The following is a 19,195-nucleotide window of genomic DNA, read 5'->3' as shown; positions in this document are numbered from 1 at the left end:
CCAGCGTGTATTGCCGCCTCCCCTGGAGGACTGTGTGTGGCGCCAATGCGTACGACCGGAAGTGACATATCTGCCGTATGACGGCAATGCGTTTCGTAGATCGGCGTATCTCACTCAGCTTCATCAGGACCAATGAAATGCCTACCTTACATGCATTATTGATAATGGGCTTGTTACCGCCCATATATGTAAATCAGCTGGTGGCAATTAACCAAGCGAGCCTGTAGTTTAACTAGGGAAGCGGCCTCACCCAAAGGGTTTGCCTGTAAAGAGTGTTCTGGGTCTAGCAATAGTTCCTCCGGCTGCTGAACAACTAATCTGGATGCGGACTTGTACCTAGAGATGCGGGACACAAAAGAAACCATGGGTGTGCAATTAAAAAAAAAAAAAGAAAAAAAAAAGAAAAAAAAAAAAAAAAAAAAAAAGAGTCCCAGACTGTCCCGTAATCGGCTGACCCCTTATTATTGGCAAAGAAATAATCCCAATCGGCCTGCACGCCTTCCAAATCCAAGAGGATAATCAACCAGAAGGGGTTCAGCTTCCAAATATATAAGAAGAAGAAGAAGAAGGTTGTCGAAGTGTCATCCAGTATGGAGCATGGTCAGATAATACCAGAGGGGCAAAACCTACCTCCTCCAACTTAGGTAAGTGATTTGGATATAAATATGTAGTCTATGCGGGACAGTTGAGTGGGAAGCAGAAAAACAAGAGTAAGCTTTAGTCGTGGAATGCAAGTACCTCCAGGTGTCCACCAGCACAAATTTCGTCAAGAGTTTACCAAATCGAGTAACATAGGATGGGGTATGGACAGAGGGGTTGTAATCCAATTTATCTAGACTAGGATCTATAACCATATTAAAATCCCCCAATCACACTGTAGGGATTCCGGGGTACTGTGTAATAAAAGTCAAAAAGGGGGAGGAAGGGGGAAGGGCAAGGGGTGAGGAAGGGGGAAGGGCAAGGGGCGAGGAAGGGGGAAGGGCAAAAGGGGCGAGGAAGGGGGAAGGGCAAGGGGCGAGGAAGGGGGAAGGGCAAAAGGGGCGAGGAAGGGGGAAGGGCAAAAGGGGCGAGGAAGGGGGAAGGGCAAAAGGGGCGAGGAAGGGGGAAGGGCAAGGGGCGAGGAAGGGGGAGGGGCGAGGAAGGGGCGAGGGAAAGCTGGAAGAGAAAGTTGGAAGGGGGGGGGGGGGAAGGGAGAGGAAAGTGGAAGGGAAAGGGGGAGGGAGAGGAAAGTGGAAGGGACAGGGGGAGGGAGAGGAAAGTGGAAGGGAAAGGGGGAGGGAGAGGAAAGTGGAAGGGAAAGGGGGAGGGAGAGGAAAGTGGAAGGGAAAGGGGGAGGGAGAGGAAAGTGGAAGGGAAAGGGGGAGGAGGGTGGAAGGGAAAGGGGGAGGAGGGTGGAAGGGAATGGGGGAGGAGGGTGGAAGGGAATGGGGGAGGAGGGTGGAAGGGAAAGGGGGAGGAGGGTGGAAGGGAAAGGGGGAGGAGGGTGGAAGGGAAAGGGGGAGGAGAGTGGAAGGGAAAGGGGGAGGAGGGTGGAAGGGAAAGGGGGAGGAGGGTGGAAGGGAAAGGGGGAGGAGGGTGGAAGGGAAAGGGGGAGGAGGGTGGAAGGGAAAGGGGGTGAGGGAAGTTCTGAAAATGGATGCTTCCCTTTTCCCTGGAGAGGCAAAGGATAGTGTCCCGATCACGATCGTTCAGGAATTTGGCAATAAATGTGCGTGGTGGTGTACCTTTTGGCAGAGGCCTAGAGGCCAGGCGATGGGCGCGCTCCACCACGAAGGTGGGGGAGAGAGCCTACCTGCCATAGGTATTAGTGAGCAACGACTCCAAGAAAGCAGCCGGATCCGAGCCCTTCACACCCTCCGGTAGACCAATGAATTTGAGATAGCACCTTCGAAGTCTGTTTTCCATGTCGTCTTGCTTCTGCAGCACTGTATAAAGCTGATGTTGCAAGCGTTCAGTGGTAACCTGTAATGGTGGCAAATCATCCTCCACATGACTAAGCCATGCTTCCGCCTCCGTGACCAGCTACTGGAGCTTTTGTAAATCTTGCAGGATAAGGGAAATTTCCATCTTTACCTCTTCAATCTTGCAGGTTAGGGTGCTCTGGCAGGTGAAAAATCGCCTAACACTTTTGTAAGTGTGACATTTCGCAGGTTCCCCCACAGAGGAGGCAAGGGTGCCAACTTTCCCTGTAGTGTCTTTCACCTTATGGCGAAACGTATTAAGTTTGCCGCTAGCGCCAGCAACTTTTTTTGGCAGCGACATGGTGCAGGAGGGCAGAAGAGAGGTCAGCGGGCATACCGGGTGTGACTAAGCAGGATATCGCGCAGGATCAGCAGAAACGGATGAGTCTTGGATGGAGCTCCTAGAAATGCACCCTACGCCATGCTGCTCCAGCCCACACATCCCAGTCTGGTGTACATTTGCTGAAGCGGGGAGGTATAGTCACGTATACATACACGCATTTTGCCTTCTTCTGGGTTTGGGGCACATGCATGCATGGAGTTAGAATGAGTCCTAATTTGTGATTCTGTAACTGAATTTTAATGTGTAGGAATTCCTTTTAAAAAAAAGTTAATACACTATTCAGTTTCTATCCCTGGTAATTACTTTCCATGGATCTGGAGGAATCATTGGAGGAGCCAGTTTGGGGTGAATGAAGTGTGCAAACAAAGCGATACTGTATCAGAGCAAAAAGGCATGAGGTCAACAGAACTGCCTGGAGAGCTCTGAGACAGGATTATTGTAAGGCACAGATTTGGGAAGGCTACAAAGAAATTTCTGCTGCACTGAAGATTTCCAACAGCATAGTGGCCTCCACAATTCTTTAATGGAAGACGTTTGGCACAACCAGGACTCTTCCATGAGATGGTCACCTAGCCAAAAGTGAGCAATCGAGGGAGAATAGGCCTTAGTAAGAGGTGACCAAGAGCCCGATTATCACTCAGACTGAGCTTCTGAGAACCTGTGCGGAGATGTGACAAAGTTCCAGAAGGACAACCAACACTGCAGCCCTCCACCAAGTTTTTTAATGGCAGATTAGCTAGACTGAATCCTCTCCTCAGTGCAAAGCACATGAAAGCTCGCTTGAAGTTCACAAAAAAACACCTGCAGGATTGAACAGTTTGGCCTCTATTTTAAACATTATCTCTGGAGGAAACCAGGCACTGCTTATCACCTTCCCAAAACCATTCCAACAGTGAAGCATGGTGGTGTTAACATCATACTGTGGGGATGTTTTTCAGCAGGAGGGACTGGGAGACTGCTCCGTTTCGCATTCCGTCAACCATGACCAAAGTATAGAGATATACTCAATGAAAACCTGGTCCACAATGCTCAGGATCTCAGACTAGGTCAAAGTTTCACCTTCTAACTTGACAATGATCCTAAGCACAAAGCCAAGACAACACAGGAGTGGCTAAAGGGACAACTCCAATATTGTCCTAGAGTGGCCTAACCAGTGCCCTATTGAGCATCTCTAGAGAGACCTGAAAATGGCTGTCCACGGATGGTCCCCACGCAACCTGTTTATAACACTGAACCAACTTAATTTATGCATACATGAGGGCTGTTACTGGCCAGATCATCAGTTGAAAACGGAGAAGAAAAAAGCCAAATAGAAGAAAACTGATGCAGCCACCACATTTAATGATCAGCAAACTGCAAAATATAAAATGTTGGTTTTGGGTTTAATAGTACTTTGATTAAAAAAAAATCTAAACTGGAGTTCTTCTAGAAGTACATAAAAGTTTGGGTTTGCTTTGAAAAATTGAGTAGTAAAATACCATGATAATCTTAATGGGAAAAAAAAATCAAGCCATACCTCTGGGTTTGAGGTAAAACTTTCCTTGTGTTGTTCTTCTTGTCTATCTGAATTAGACTTTTTTGCTGGGGTTCTCATGTCGAATGTGGCTGATGCAAGCTTCTTATCTGCTAAACATGCAAGGTCCTCTGCATTACATTAAAACAGGGAAATATGATTTAAAATGCCTTTTTTTTTTTTAAATAGGTAAGTTACATACACAGCATAACACAATTATACAAGGCTATATTATTTAAAGCAATTACTAAACTAAACTAGGGCTATGGACATATTTAAATTAAATTTTTTTCACGTATTCCAAATGCTGTATATTCAAATATAAAGTCCATCTTCTCAAGACTGGTATAGGAGAAAAAATTACAGGCACTCACACTTGAGTGTTTAGTAGCTTGAAGCTCAAACAAAACACCATTCAATTCAATGGCCCCTGTTGACATTCAGATATGACAGGTCCATTGAAATGAATGGGAATCCTGGAAGTGTGGTGGCCATCTTGGTTCCTGCGTTCCACCATTCCCACAGCCACTAGTCGGCCGTGCGGGCCCTTATTGACACTGACAGAAGCTTGGTTGGTTTTTGAGGCGCCTGTGCCCTCTGTTACAGTGTACATGTTTTTAATCTTGTGTCCTAATAAACAGCCTAAGTTACTACACTTAGAAGGGCCTTCCTCCAGTGTATTTTCAGATGTGAATGCAGCCTAAATATGAGATATGCAATATCTTGTAGAAGGTAAATTAAAGTGCTTGTAAACGTTCACATTTTCAAAAGATTACTTTTTTCTTTTTTTTTAATGGACGCTAACCACGCATTAAAACAATGCCAAGCAACCGCCCATGCTAGGCAACTCAAATACATGAGCTCTACAACAGAAGTTAACTTAATGACATATTTACAAACCTGGAGTTAGGGTATCATCACAAAACTGTATGGTGTCGTCATGTTCTAAATTTTCAGAGATTTCTAACTTCCTCAGCAGTGGAAAAGGTTCTTGCTTCTCAGGAGAAATTATATGATAACCAAAAGAGGGCTAAATAAAAAAAAAAAAAAATACAAAAAAGAACAAGAACTAGCATTATATTTGACCACGTGAATGTTTTAAGACTAAGAAATAACAAAGGATAGACATATTTTAAAAATTCCAGAGGCAACCAATTGCAGCCAGAAAAAAAAATTTGTATGCCTCATAAAATCCTTTTCGTGAAGTCCGTTAAGTGTCACAAGACTTCTGTTGGGTTACACTACAGTCTACAGGAGAATTGGACACTGGAAATAAGAGAGGCCTCGACAATATTTTCTCTGTGTAGCAGCACAAGGGATTCTGCACACAGTTTACAAGTGCTTCGCTAAGGAATAAAACTAAAATGGCCTTGGGAAAAAAAAAAAAAAAAAAAAAAATCGCAAGGGCTGAGAGCTGGCCTTGGTGGTACTCAAGGTCAAACACTGATCCAGACTAGGCTGAAGAAATCAAAAAACGTCAAAACTGTGACTGCTAGGTCTATAAACAATAAATAAAATTCATCCGACATGTATAAACCAATGCGTACATTTCATCAAAAAATATTTAATGTGACCAATTTGAAAGTAATAACTATGTGAAAAAAATAAATACAAAAAAAGCTCATTAAAAAAAAAAAAAAAAAAAACGTTTTGCTCATGTGCCAAGTACATATATTGAAGTGATAGTTCATATAAATTCAAAAACTGTCCGGTGTAACAAAGAGGAAAAAATATAAAATGGTATCTTAAATCTAAAAATAATGGCGCCACAGTGCTAGTACGCAATGTAAAATCTTCTCAGTGCCTCTTCCACACTAGGTAAATTTTAAGGATAATTTCACCTTTTTGGTCAAAAATAATAAATGCACATTTTTTTGCAGGTAAAAAAATGTGCATTTATTATTTTTGTCCAATGGAGCCTGGAAAGCATTGCACCTGCGGTCAGTAGATCGCTGATCACATGAAAGTCTCCTGCAGACCTGTCAGAATATCTGCTTGCCATACAAGATGTATGGCCAAGCAGATATTCTGACAGGAAGCTTGAATGAACTACCACGGTACTCCACAGTGACGTGGTAGTTCATTGAAAACTACAAGCCCACGGCCACTAAGGCTGTCAGGACTTGCAGTTCATTAATTCACAGAAGTCCGTAAATGAATGACGCGGTCATGTGGGCGTTGTTCTCAAATCTGACAGATAGCACGGGGAGAAGTCTCCCTGTACTATCTGTCATGTTCCACCCTACAAACAGATAGAACATGTAACTTCAAACTAAAAAAAACCCCACAAAATATGCAGTTTTAATATTCAATCAATCTTCTCAATTCCCAGCAAAATCACTATATCTAATTTGTCTCAACTCCTCCTCCTGTACACAAAGGGTTATTCATCTCCAGCAAATACTTATCGCCCATACACGACCACAGGTGAAAAACAGAGTGCCAATAGTGTAAAACCTTAAGTTTATTTACACAATAAAAAAAAATAAATAAATAAAGCACACTTACGATGTGGTATCAAAATGTTTTGAGACCAGTTTAACATGCCAACAGATGGCAGCACAAGGCTGCATATGCACATTCATAGGGAGCACTGACCTTAAGTGTGCCAAAAGACATCGGCCTGTGTACATTGGAAGCTGTGCAACTGGTGCTATTCTGACCATGTGCGTTACTACATCTGCTATTTCATAATTGACAGTAAGTTAATACAAACCGCAAATGTGACATTCTATGTGAAACTGGGCATATCTGCTATAGAGACGTTTGACATGATTCAGCAAGTTCACAGCGTGCTGCAATGAGTCGTTCGAGGTGTTTTGAGTGGCATGTGCGCTTCAAGAAACGGAGAACATCATTGGAAGACTATGAGAAATCAGGAAGACTTTCAACGAGCTCAACCTCCAAAATGTTGAAACCATTAGGCAACTTGTGCACGATTATCATCTAACAATCCAGCGTGCCGTCCTTCATGTCGAGGATAGTTACCGGTGACCAAACCTGGGTGTACAGGTTTCATGCAGAATTTCACGTTTGTTCTTTGCTTGAACTTGCTTTCATGATGAAATGTCAGATGTGGTAACACACATGGTCAGAAGAGCACCAGTTTCACAGCTCCTGATGTACACAGGATGTATTTTGGCACACTAATCTATGAAGGTTGGTTATCCCTGTGACTGAGTGCAGCCTTGTGCCGTCATCTGTTGGCATGTTACAAAACTAGATTCAAAACTTTTTTAAACCACCTCGTACATTTAGCTACTGTCTCCCTGACACTAAGGAAGCATTGCCTAGTATTGAATAGCACAACTGGCTCCAGCTGCAAACCCAAGCTGTTAGACAGGCTGTGCAAGATGACATAACTCCAAAGAAACCCATCCTCGTCTATTCTTCTCCACGGGGTCAAGATACAGCCCTCTAGAGCAGTGGCAGTTATCCGGATCACACCCCGATAGATCACGAAGACTCAGCAACTCAATGCAGTAGAAGTAGTGTGTATTAGTAGAGAAACATTACATAATTTAGAGGGACAAGTCCATTACCTACGGACACTAGCAAAAAAGCAATGCTGGGATTGGGAGAGGTTATGTCATTTGCCAGTGTCAAATCACCTGTAGGTGAAGAATAACTCAACAGTCCCAGAATAGATCCTTCTGTGCCCTGTAATGTACAAATAAGAAAACAGTCTTTCGTGTGGTGATGTCTTTTACAATGCTGACCAGGGTTTACCGAAAGCTGCATCCTCAAAGCAAAGGGGATATGCAATAGGCCTTTCTTGCAACATTTTATCCAAGGGGTCCTCCGAATGTGCAACAAAAACAAACTCAATCTGGATATTAGGTGATTATACGCTAACCTATCAACTTGATGGAAATCAGAGATACTCTGGAGGAGAGGACATGGGTGGGTGCGTGCTTGCCACCCATGCGATCTGAGTCTGATACTGTACTTTTTTCAGCCAGTACATTGAACGAAACTAACAGACCTTGATCCACACATAGTAAAATCATGAGCAGGAACGATTAACAGTTCTTAAAGGGAAACTCCTGATACTCCTCACCTTTCAAATGTAGCTATGATCTAAAATAGTTTTTTTCTAGAGACATAGTAGAGCTCACATCTAAAAACGGATCCACAGAGGCATCCTGACCCAGAGGATAGGAGTGAATATGGGTTAACTGTCCAGCACGTGAATCTGTTTATCAGCGATCCAAGGCAGATTTGTACATGGACTGCAACTTTAGATAGGCTATACTACCATTGCTCTCAAAGAGACATATTTGTTCTCTGAATAGTGCCAAGTGCACTTTCATCATGCAAGCAATCACCATTACTTCTCAGCATCTGAACATAGTAACTATAAAGCAAGAAACACAAAGTAACCATATCTTGTGTATTTTCAGGGGTTGAGGAACTGTGTGAGCATAAGTAAAACATGACCAAACATAGGGAATAGATGTGATAAGTATTTGCCAACATTATCACCAATAGGTCCACACATATCCTATACAACACTGTAAAGTTTTTTTCTGGAGTTCATCTTTAAGCTGACAGACTTCCAACTAGGCATTTTTTAGTGGGTGTTGCACCTAACAGATTTTTATAGCTGCCCAGCTGCTGGAGAAAAAACACTGCACTGCATTCTACATCTCTACCAGTGAGATGCCATGATCTATCCATGACAATGCACTACATTACACAGCAAGAAAATCGCTGTATACACCCAACAAATATGGCGCCAGAAGCTTAGAGACATGACATCACTGGAAAGAGGGCAGGATTGATTACTAGAAGCGAAGGCACCAGTGTGAAATGGTACATACAACCACAACACATACATCAACTTGTTTATTCTTGTACACATCAGGAAAAGAAAAAAATAGTTTTCATATTTGCACGCAATGGAGAAAAAATAATTCATGCATACATCAATCAGAGAGAACAACTGCTGATGCAGTGGAAGAGATGTTTCACAAATAGTAGTATATACCACAACGTTTATTTACATCTTGCAATTGATGATCGCAGGACTTAGCAGCTGATAAGCCAAACAGTGAATTGGTAAAAAACTAATAATGTTTGCAGTTACTAGCTCATGACATGGCAGAAGTGCAGGGCACGCACTCACTCCATAAAGTGCTAAATTAGAGTTGTGCAATTAGGCTAGGGAAAAGGAAATTTTAGAATGGAAAACAATTCTCTTCTACAGCCCAAAGAGGAAAAAAAAAAAAAGGAGGGCTCCAACAATGAGGCTAATTTGCATGGCACATAAATATAAGCAAACCTGGAAACAAGTGTTACAGTAGCAAAAGCTCCCACAACCAGAGGAACCATAACCCAGCAAAAGCATGCAAAGCCCTCAAAACTGTGCGTTAAAGAAATCGGGCAGGCAAACTGCCTCAAGTTTGGACCAATAACTCCATAGGGAATCCACGGACATACTGGCCTGACCCATTAAGCAGTGATATTAGTTAACATGGACAGACAACTACTCACTGCAGGTTTGTCGCAAAGAAAGCAAGAAAATAGATAACGTAGGAAATTCATAAAGGACGTCAAACATCCTTTAGAATTCTGCTATGTGGCTACACAGAAATAGTATGTGCTTGCGGGAGAATTATGTACCTGTCAAATAGGTACATCATTCTGTCAGTGCAAAGCTCCCTCCCTCCCTGGCCATCACACTAGCAGGCACAGAGCTGAGGAATTTTGTAGTGTGGTGGGCAAAGCCTGATGAGGAAATTTAAGACTAGTTCCCCATCAGGTTTAACTTACTGTTGATTAACAGTGGGTGGATCCATAGCCACTATTCAGTTCAAAAGCACCTTCCAAGTCTGCTTGCTGCGATCAACAGTCAATCAAAAGGAAGGCAGACCTGGATGACGAAATCAACACTATTCCCAGACCCTACTGTCTCAATTCAGCTTGCAGCTATGAAATATTGTGGCTGACAGCTGAATGGGGCCAGGGATAGAGCTCTGTGCAACAAGCTGTCACATTCAAAACAGCTTCCCAGCAAAGACCTCATCTATCTATCATATATCAGTGCTTGATGGCAGAGTTGAAAACCTAGGATTTAAAGCCAATTTAAATCTCTCAATCGTTTATACAGTTGCTTCCTGGTTTCTTGCCTAGGCTAAACTGATGTCATACATCCCAGGAGTCTTTATGGGCCTTTATTTTTTCTTGTTCATCTAAAAAAAAGGAGAACAGGAGGAAAAGAGGAGCTCTCTCTGGTAAGCACATCCTCCTGTCAGCATGTCTGAGCTAAGGACAGAACGATTCCAGGAAGTAAATGCTACATAAATCTGCCCTTTCTTAAGATGGTCATGGCCAGAAATGCTAGTGGGTGTTTTTCAAAAGTGATTTTGCAACCAGATTAAGCATGGATACAAGTCTAAATGAGCAAGTTTGCTTTTTTAAATATTAAAAATGATTTAAAGTGTGTTTTTTTTATAATTTACTATTTATTCACTTTTAAAGAGTGTACAACAAACAGTTGCACAGAATTATGAAATAACAATCACCAGGCAATAAAAGAACAAAAAGAAACAGGCTCATCGAGGCATATAGGTGTCAATGCATAACAGTGAATTAGCCAGAATTTGCAGACAATTGAGTAGGCAAATTGGAAAGGGAAAGATCCCATGGTTCCCAAACTGCTTCAAAGATGGTGACAGTTAGTATGCAAGGCAGTGATGTACTCCATTCTTCTAATTTCTGCTATGACCTTCACCAATTCCGAACATGTAGGAGGCATAGTAGAAAGCCAATGCATGGGATTGGTTCTCCTGGCCACTGTTAAAACATGGGAGGATAGCTTCCTGGCAAATTTGGAGAGGCCTGGAAAAGACAGGCCCAGCAAAAAGTGGATAGACTCAAATAAAATGAAAGCCTGTAAAAGTAGCTACAAAAAATTAAGAACCTCTCCCCAGAAGAGTGCAATGTGTTGGCAAGCCCAAAAAATATGAAATAGAGTTCCCGTTTTCTCGCCACATCGCCAGCAGAAACACTCAGATTGTTTCTCAGGAGTCTTACACCACAGCATCAGTATTTTCTTTATATACTACACAAATAGAAGATCTGGAGGCAGCCTCCCAAATCCTATTTCACTGATCCAAGGCAATATCACGTTGGAGGATTCAGGGCCATTTGTGCATATAAAAAGGTGTGCATCAATGGAAAGGGGCAGGCATCTTGAAGCAGTTTATAAGTAAAAGAAATTATGCCCCGTTGGTAAGGACCCTGAATGCAGATGCGTCCGAAGAGAGTAGCCCTCTCAAGAGTTAGAGATGGTGCTTTGGATGAGAAAAGAGCGACGTATCTGCAGATAAACAGAATACTGGTTAGATGACATACGAGTGGCTTTTTGAATCTCAGAAAAAGATTTAAGCTTACAGTCACTGGGTGGACCAAGTGTCGCAATTGAAATAGGTCAGCCTTGGCCCAGGGACTCACATGAGCCAAAGCCAAACTATCAGGGAGACTAGGATTAAATATATGACATTAGTCAAGGGAGAACACAGAAAAGACCGGGTGAATCTAACCCTACACCGCCTCCATATAGATAATGTAAAGTGCATGGGGTCAGGAAGCAGGAGATGTTTGATAGAGGGGGTTTCAACGTTGGTCATAGACCACAGTAAAGAACAAGGGTGCGTTGGACGCAGTTGTAGCCATTCAATGTCTCCCCATTTATTAGGGGGGCACTGGGAGGACCATGAGATAAGAGTATGAAGGTGGGTAGCCAAATAATATGACAATATCTAGGGCCCCCAGACCACCCCTAGATCGAGAAGAGAAAAAGACAGTACGGGCAATTTGGTGGGATTTATTATGCCAGATGAAGTGAAGGAAAGATTTCTGAAGGGAACACAGCTTGGACATGGGAATAGAAACAGGAAGAGTCTCAAACAGATACAAAAGATTGGGCAGTATGGTCATTTTTAGTACATTAATTCTTCCAAGGAAGGAGATGGCAAGATTGTCCCAAGATTTTAAGGATTGAGAAATAGCATGAGACAGGGAAGGGGGGAGGGAATTAGCCTCATAAAGGGAATGGTAGGAGGCAGTGAGGTTGGTACCTAGGTACCTCAATGCGTGTGAGCACAATCGATAGGGATAATTTGACTGAAGAGAAGATAGAGTAGTAAATGGTATGTGGAGTGGAAATGCTTCAGTTTTAGACGCATTAACCTTATAACCTGACAGGACACCGAAAACTGTAGAGTACGATACAAGACCGGCAGAGTAATATGGGGTTCTGTCAGTGTCAGCAAGATATCATCAGCTAACAGACAGTTTAAAGTCTCTGTTATGAGTGTGTATCCTATGGATATCTGGGTTGGATCTGGTAGCTATAGCCAGGGGTTCTAAACAGAGGACAAAGGGGAAAGTAGGCATCCCTGGCATGTACCATTGAACATCCGAAAAGATGGGAATAGGAATGACGCTAATTTGACCTGGGAAGAGGGAGTGGAGTAAAGGGCTTTTAAAGCATCTACAATAGGAACACTAAACCCAAATTTTTCCAGGACTAGAAACATGTATGGCCAACTTAATCAAAAGTTTTTTGGGCATCTAAGCACAACAAGAGAGTAGGGGTCGGGGACTTATTGACCAGATCAATCAGGTCAATGGTCCTCCTGGTGTTATCTGCGGTGTGTCTAGCCCACCTGGTCTCTGTGTATAAGCTTGGAGATACATCTGGCCAGTCTATTAGCTGGAATTTTCGTAAAAATCTTGTAGTCAGAATTTAGTAAAGCTATAGGACGATGGTTATCTGGAAGGGAATGGTCCTTATTCGGCTTGGGGATCACAGCAATGTATGCGCGAGTAAAGTCTTTGTGTGGGCGTGACCCCTTCATGAGATCCCGAAAAAAAGCCAGAAGATGGGGGGCTAAAATGCTGATAAAGGACTTGTAATATGAATAAGGAAGACCGTCCGGCCCTGAGGACTTGTGAGTAGGAAGATGTTTGACAACATCCAATAATTCTTCAATGGATATGTGCCGCATTCAGAGCTGTGACATCGGAGGGTGACAAACATGGTAACTGTAATGGGTCAAAAAATGCTTCAAAAAGTAGCCAACTGAAGGAGAGGGTGAGTATCAGGGGCTAGGCAGTTATAAAGCTTCTCATAGTATTCCCCAAATATTGTAGCCATAACATGCGGGTCTTACAGTATGTGGATTTCCCATCAGACTGGCGTAGGTGGCCTGGTAGTGGCGGGGCATTTGGGATTTATGTCTTATTTACAACCATACGATGCTACTAAAAAACTCATAACATTTTTGCCTAGCCCAGGGGAGGAACTGAGCAGTTTTATGCAGATCAAGAGCTCTGATTTGATCCCATACATGGGAAACTGTCTGAAGCCAAGGTATATACGGATTAGCTAGTAATCGACGTTCGGCAAGGGATAATTGACATAAGAGGGATTGTCTGGCACAAACAGAGGCCTTCTTTAAACGGGAACCCATGGAGATACAGAGGCCTCTGAAAACGACTTTATGGGCCTCCAAGAGGGTTGAGGATAAAAATAGCGAGCCAACGTTAAGTTGAAAATAAGCATTCAGGCCTCGGGAGAGCTCCTCTCCAAGTTGTTCCAAGTGCAGAAAACGCTCATTGAGGTGCCAGTGACAAACCTTAGGAGGGGAAGTAGAAAGGAGGACATCAAGTGACAATGAGGCATGATCTGACCCCTAGTCATTGGGTTGATCTCAGAGGAAACCAAAAAAGGGATCGGGGGCGGTGACAAAAAAAATTATCCAAATCCAGAGAACATACTATGTGGAGTACAATAAAATGTGAATTGCCTATGGGGAGGATGTTTGACTCACCAGGCGTCAAAGGGGCAATGCTCTCTGATCAATTTACAGAAAGCCGTCGAGGAGGAGCATAGTCTCTTCGACAGAGTAGGTGCAAAAAGCACCTTCCTATCTTTGAGGGGACATAACCAAGTTAAAATCCCCCCCAACAATCATGCATGAAATAGATAGGGAACACAATTGATCTAGGGTTTGAGAGAGAAATAACTGACCAGAGTTGGGTGCATACAAATTCAAAAGCACAAATGGAGAGCCCTCGTACATACATTCTAGCAAGATATAACGACTAAGTGGGTCAACCCAAGAGGAGGAGACCCTCAGGGAGCAGTTTTTCAGAACCAAAACAGCTACTCTGGCTTTCCCAGAGTGATCAAAAGCCGAGTAGGATTGCGGGAATCTCTTGGAGGCAAAGCGGGAAGCTCTGGGAGACAAAGCAAAAAGCCATCCTGCTTGAAATAGGTTTCCTGAATGAACATAATATCTGCTCCTTGGGATCTAAACTCCTTCAGAGCCATCCACCGTTTTTGGACTGAATTAAAGTGACGTTCCACTCACACTGTAAAAAATAAAAGTCAGCAAAAACAAAATGTAGCTGCTGACTTTTAAAAAAACAACAGCCACTTACCTGTCCCATGATCCCGCGGTGCCCCCGCTGCATCCTGTTTTACCGGCCGTCCTGTATACCAGGCACCGGCATCTTCAGTGTGAGCACCCGGCTTTGACAGCTTGCAGTTTCACATCCGGGTGCCCACTGCGCATGCACGAGTAATGCTTCGCTTCCTGAATGGCCCCATTGTCTTCTGGGACCTGTCACGTGTCCCACAAGACTAAGGTGAGGGAGGGAAGGACAACAACTTCCGCTTCCGATCGTCTAGGCAATTGCAGCGGGTACCTGCTCCCCAAAGGTGCCAATCCTTAATGGGGAAAAGGGGACCAATCTTTAAAGCAGAACTTTCCCTTTTGGGTGGAACTCCGCTTTAAGTCCTTTGATATTATATGACAACAGCCTTAAAGCCATCACGAGGCAGTAATAAGTGTAGCTGCTGTGTAACCTGAGCATACAGGAAAACTATCGATGAGGCAAAATAGAGAACAGAAATACAAAACCAGGTGATTAGCATTGCAACAGGCCTAGTACAAACAAATATATCACTCAGAACAGAGACCGTAGGAATTACAGCCAGAAACAAAGATATCATCGGAGACATATACCAGTGATATTGGTAATATCCAGAGTCCTCAGGGCTGAAAGTCTGATGTACAAGGGAGCAACATGGCAGCTGACCCAAAATGGCAAGTGCCCACCTCAGTGATTTACAGAACAGCTATAATTAGGACACAACAAATAGGAAAATTGCTGAGACACACATGGGGGTATAGGAGCTCAATTAACAGGGTGGGAGACCAGAAATGTAAAAGTCAGGTGGTGGAGCCCACCGAACCAGGAAGTTGGAAACATTGATGAGTGCGAGGAACTCTCTTCTTTCCAGGTTTAGCGGGTGTCCAGTTCTTGCATGGAGTAGCAAAGGACCTGGATGGAGTAGGAGGTCGCAGAAAGGCCTCTTCCGGCAGAGGGAGTCCCAACTGTTTAAAAAAGGAGTCCGCATTATCCGAGGCAGCACAGGTGGCCCTCAATGCCTGTGTTACCGTACCGGAAGTGCTCCAAGCCATCAAATCTTTGAGGTCCACCGCGGCCCCAGGTCCTGATGGCTACTCCGGTCTCTATTATAAGAAATTCTCGGTCCTGTTGGCGCCCTTCTTGGCTGACTATTTCAATGAGTTACGACAGGGCTCCTTGCCCTCCCCGGACGCACTTCGAGCACATATAGCCATGATTCCTAAGACGAACGAGGATGTACAGGAACCGCAAGCCTTTCAGCCCATTTCTCTTCTTAATGAAGACCTGAAGAAATTGGGCAAGATTCTTAGCTCTCGCATCAATAACTATTTGCGTAGCCTGGTCCACAGGGACCAAGTGGGGTTTATCCCTGGGAGGCAGGCGGGTGATAACGTTCGTAAGGTGGTCCATCTTATATATCTTCTGCAACAGCGGAAAATCCCGGGATTCTTACTGTCCTTAGACATATATAAAGCCTTTGACTCTCTATCCTGGGAATATCTGCGGTTTGTGCTGTCTCGTTGGGGTTTCGGGGATTCTATCCTTTCTTGGATTCAAGCCTTGTATTCGTCTCCTTCGGCCTCCGTTAAATATGCTGGGTATTTCTCGAACCCCTTTCCTATTGGGCGAGGGACGAGACAGGGCTGCCCTTTGTCCCCGGCGCTTTTTATACTGGCGCTTGAGCCGCTGGCTTTAGGGCTCCGGACCGATTGCAATATATCGGGGGTTTCATACGCGGGACAGGAGTTTAAGCTGAATCTTTTTGCGGACGATGCCCTCTTGACTCTTACTAAGCCTCTGACGACGCTTCCTAATCTGCAACAGGTTCTTGAGCGCTTCTCTTTGATTTCGGGTCTCCGTATTAACTTGGATAAGACTGTCGCTCTTAATATTACTTTGGATTCCGATTTGGTTTCACGCCTTCAATCCTACTTCCCTTATAAATGGGCTTCCTCCTCTCTTGAATATTTGGGCATCCGCTTGACCCCCACCTATGACTCCCTCTTTGCTGCGAATTATTACCCATTGCTTAGTTCTTTATCTTCTCTTCTGCATTCCTGGCAATTTCCGCACCTGTCTTGGATAGGGCGGGTTCATTCGGTGAAAATGACCGTCCTGCCGAAATTGTTATATTATTTTCGTACTCTCCCGCTGCGGGTTCCCCCTCATTTCCTTCGGTTGCTTCAGGCGAAGCTTATGCGTTTCATCTGGGCCAATAAGCACCCCAGAGTATCTAGAAATACGCTCTTTGCTCATAGACTTCAGGGTGGCCTTGGGGTGCCCAATGTAACTAAGTATTACCAGGCGAGCCAGATTGCCCCGCTGTCTATGTTGCACGCTTCCTCTGACGTCCCTTTCTGGGTCTTGCTGGAGCTACCTAACTGTGCCCCTATCCAACCGTCGGCGCTTCTATGGCTTCCCCCTGCCCTGCGCCCTATATCACTGAGCCCGATGTTGCTCCATGGCTTACGAATCTGGGACTCGGTACGTTATTCCAGTGGCCTGATGTCACCCTTTCTGCCTTTGCTTCCAATTGTTAACAACCCTCTTTTCCCACCGGGTTTAGATCACCCAAGGGCGTTCTCTTGGTGGGTGGCTCATGGGTTTTCGCAGGTACGACACTTTTTGGTTTCTCGGTCCTTCCCTACCTGGGATCTTCTTCGGGAGTCCCGGGATGTTCCCCCGGCGGAATTTTTTCGATACCTTCAATTGCGGCACTGGCTACTCTCGCTGCGGGGCACTTCTTCTTTTCCATACCAGAAATCGGCCTTTGAACAGCTTTGTCAGCAGCGCCCGGGTGCCCCGGGCCTTATCTCCCTTCTTTATGCAGCCTTGAACAGACGCCCGTCGCATACTTCTCTTTCATATGTTGTTCAGTGGGAGCGTGACCTGGGGGTGGATGTGGATCCGGAGGACTGGAATAGGGCCTGGTCACTCATAGCTAAATGCTCATTCAATACCACCACGCTGGAGGCAGCCTATAAGGTATTGTTTCGTTGGTATTGGGTTCCGGCTCGTTTGGCCCAGGCTAATCCCGCTTGTAGTGATCGATGTTTCCGGGGTTGTGGCCATCGTGGCGATGTCTTGCATATCTGCTGGTCATGCCCGAGACTGGTCCGTTTTTGGTCTCGTGTATTTGGCCTCCTTTTCACGTTGTTTCATCTATCCATACGCCGGGATGCTCGGTATGCCTTGCTTCATTGCCCCATACCGGGTCTCTTTGCTCATCAGCAGAAGCTGGCGTCCTATTTGTTTCTGTCGGCCACCAGAACAATTGCTCAGGCCTGGAAGAGTCCGTTTGTCCCTTTTCAGGGGGTGCGGGATCGTATGACCAATATGATGCTTAATGAGCAGATGTCGAGCATATGCAACGACTCCCAATGTAAATTCTCGAAAATATGGGAACCATGGTTGCAATATGCCTTTCCCACGCTTCCTTTGGCTAGTATGGGGATGTACTGACGTTAGGCACTGGCGTTTGATGGTGGCGCTCCTGGATCTCTGCCCCCTCTTCTCTTTTTTTTCTTTTTCTCTCCTCTTATTTCTCTTCTCTTTCTTTCTTTCTTTCCATTTCTGTTAGTTTTTTTGGGTGATAGTTGACAGTTGCCTTTAATTGCAGTTAGAATTTCATTACCGTCATTGTAACCTATGTGCCATTGATAGCCCCTGCGTGGGCGTACCTTCTGCCTTGTTGAAGTTAGAGCACTGTTTTTCTTTTATTATTATGTTTTTTATCTTATCGGTGCAATTGATAGCCCCTGTGGGGGCATGTTTCGTCGCCTCTGTTTTATACTGCTTAAAACTAATAAAAACTATTGAAATACAAAAAAGGAGTCCGCTTCATGCAGATCAGGAAGTACGACTTGGGCATCATCTTTGGAGACAACTAGCTTGAAAGGGAATCCCTACCGGTAAGCGATGCGATGCTACTGGAGATGAGTGGTGACCGGCTTAAAAACACGCCTTTTTGCCAAGGAGATGGGGAATAAATCACTGAAATTTTTAATTCTGTCTCCTTTAAATTCCAGGGAGGACTTGTCACGGGTGGAAGAGAGCAAGGCTTCCTTGCTGTCAAAGTATTGAAAACGAATGATAACATCTCTGGCGTAGTACCCTTAGGAGGTTTCGGGCCCAGTGACGGGTCTGATCCATGCGCCAATCAACATCTGGAACTTTGGGGGCCAGAGTGGTAAACACAGACAGTAGGTGACACTGAAGGTGGGAGTCAGGGACCGTTTCAAAAATGCCACGAACACAGATATTCTGACAGCGCTCCCTGTTTTCCAGGTCTTCCTGAGACACGCAATGTTTCAGACTCGCATTATCCTCTTCCAGGATATGGACATATTGTACCAATTCGTCAAACTTTGACTCAAGGTGGTCTGTGCGATCTCCCCTAAGCTCCTAAGCCAGCATCCCAATTTCAGCAGAGATAGCGCGGGTAATATTGCGTAAAAATACTTGCAGCCTGTCCACCAGGATATCCACCGTCAGAGAAGGGTCCACTGGAGTAGGAAGGAAGGCAGCAGGGGCATCTGTCTGTCCCCTCCATTTCAGCGGACCCTCCGGAGCACTCTGACAACCGCAACTACTCGAGGTTGGGGATGCAGGCCTAGAGAAGATTCGATTCAGCATGGAAGGCTGGGGGTCCGGAGGAGGCGGCATGGGCAGCTTCTAAACGCTCGATTTTACCCATGTAGGTGCCTGGGAGTGTTTCGACTTGTGGGAGAGCTCTCCCGGGTCTGTGACTGCTGCAGGAGAGTAGCAGGAGGGCTGTTAAAGCTGAGGGTTGCGGAGCTCACCTCTCACGCATACGCCATCTTGGATCGCAGCGCATGCGCCCCTGAATTAAAGAGTGTTTTATATTTGTGGTGAACAAATGCAGTGACGTTCCACTTTAAACGTTCTAAACACAAAAGGTTTTTTTTA

The 19,195-nt window shown here is 44.7% G+C and overlaps 1 protein-coding gene across 2 annotated transcripts in view; it reads right to left on the bottom strand.

The window, feature by feature from the left end:
- Positions 1 to 19,195, bottom strand: part of CEP192 (centrosomal protein 192) — a 317,843-nt gene that overhangs the window by 169,022 nt on the left and 129,626 nt on the right. For both annotated transcript variants that reach the window (XM_089671050.1, XM_089671051.1), the window contains exons 17-18: positions 4,718 to 4,847; positions 3,821 to 3,948 (exon numbers count right to left, since the gene is read on the bottom strand). In XM_089671050.1, the coding sequence (XP_089527176.1) occupies positions 3,821 to 3,948; positions 4,718 to 4,847 (258 nt within the window). The remainder of the gene's footprint in view (positions 1 to 3,820; positions 3,949 to 4,717; positions 4,848 to 19,195) is intronic.

The sequence above is a fragment of the Staurois parvus genome, unplaced genomic scaffold (assembly GCF_062004578.1).
Source record: "Staurois parvus isolate SC_StPar_1 unplaced genomic scaffold, SC_StPar_1.0 ptg000097l, whole genome shotgun sequence".
Classification (NCBI taxonomy): domain Eukaryota; kingdom Metazoa; phylum Chordata; class Amphibia; order Anura; family Ranidae; genus Staurois; species Staurois parvus.
The sequence above is the reverse complement of the archived record's forward strand: the minus strand, read 5'-3'. Positions and strand labels throughout refer to the sequence as shown.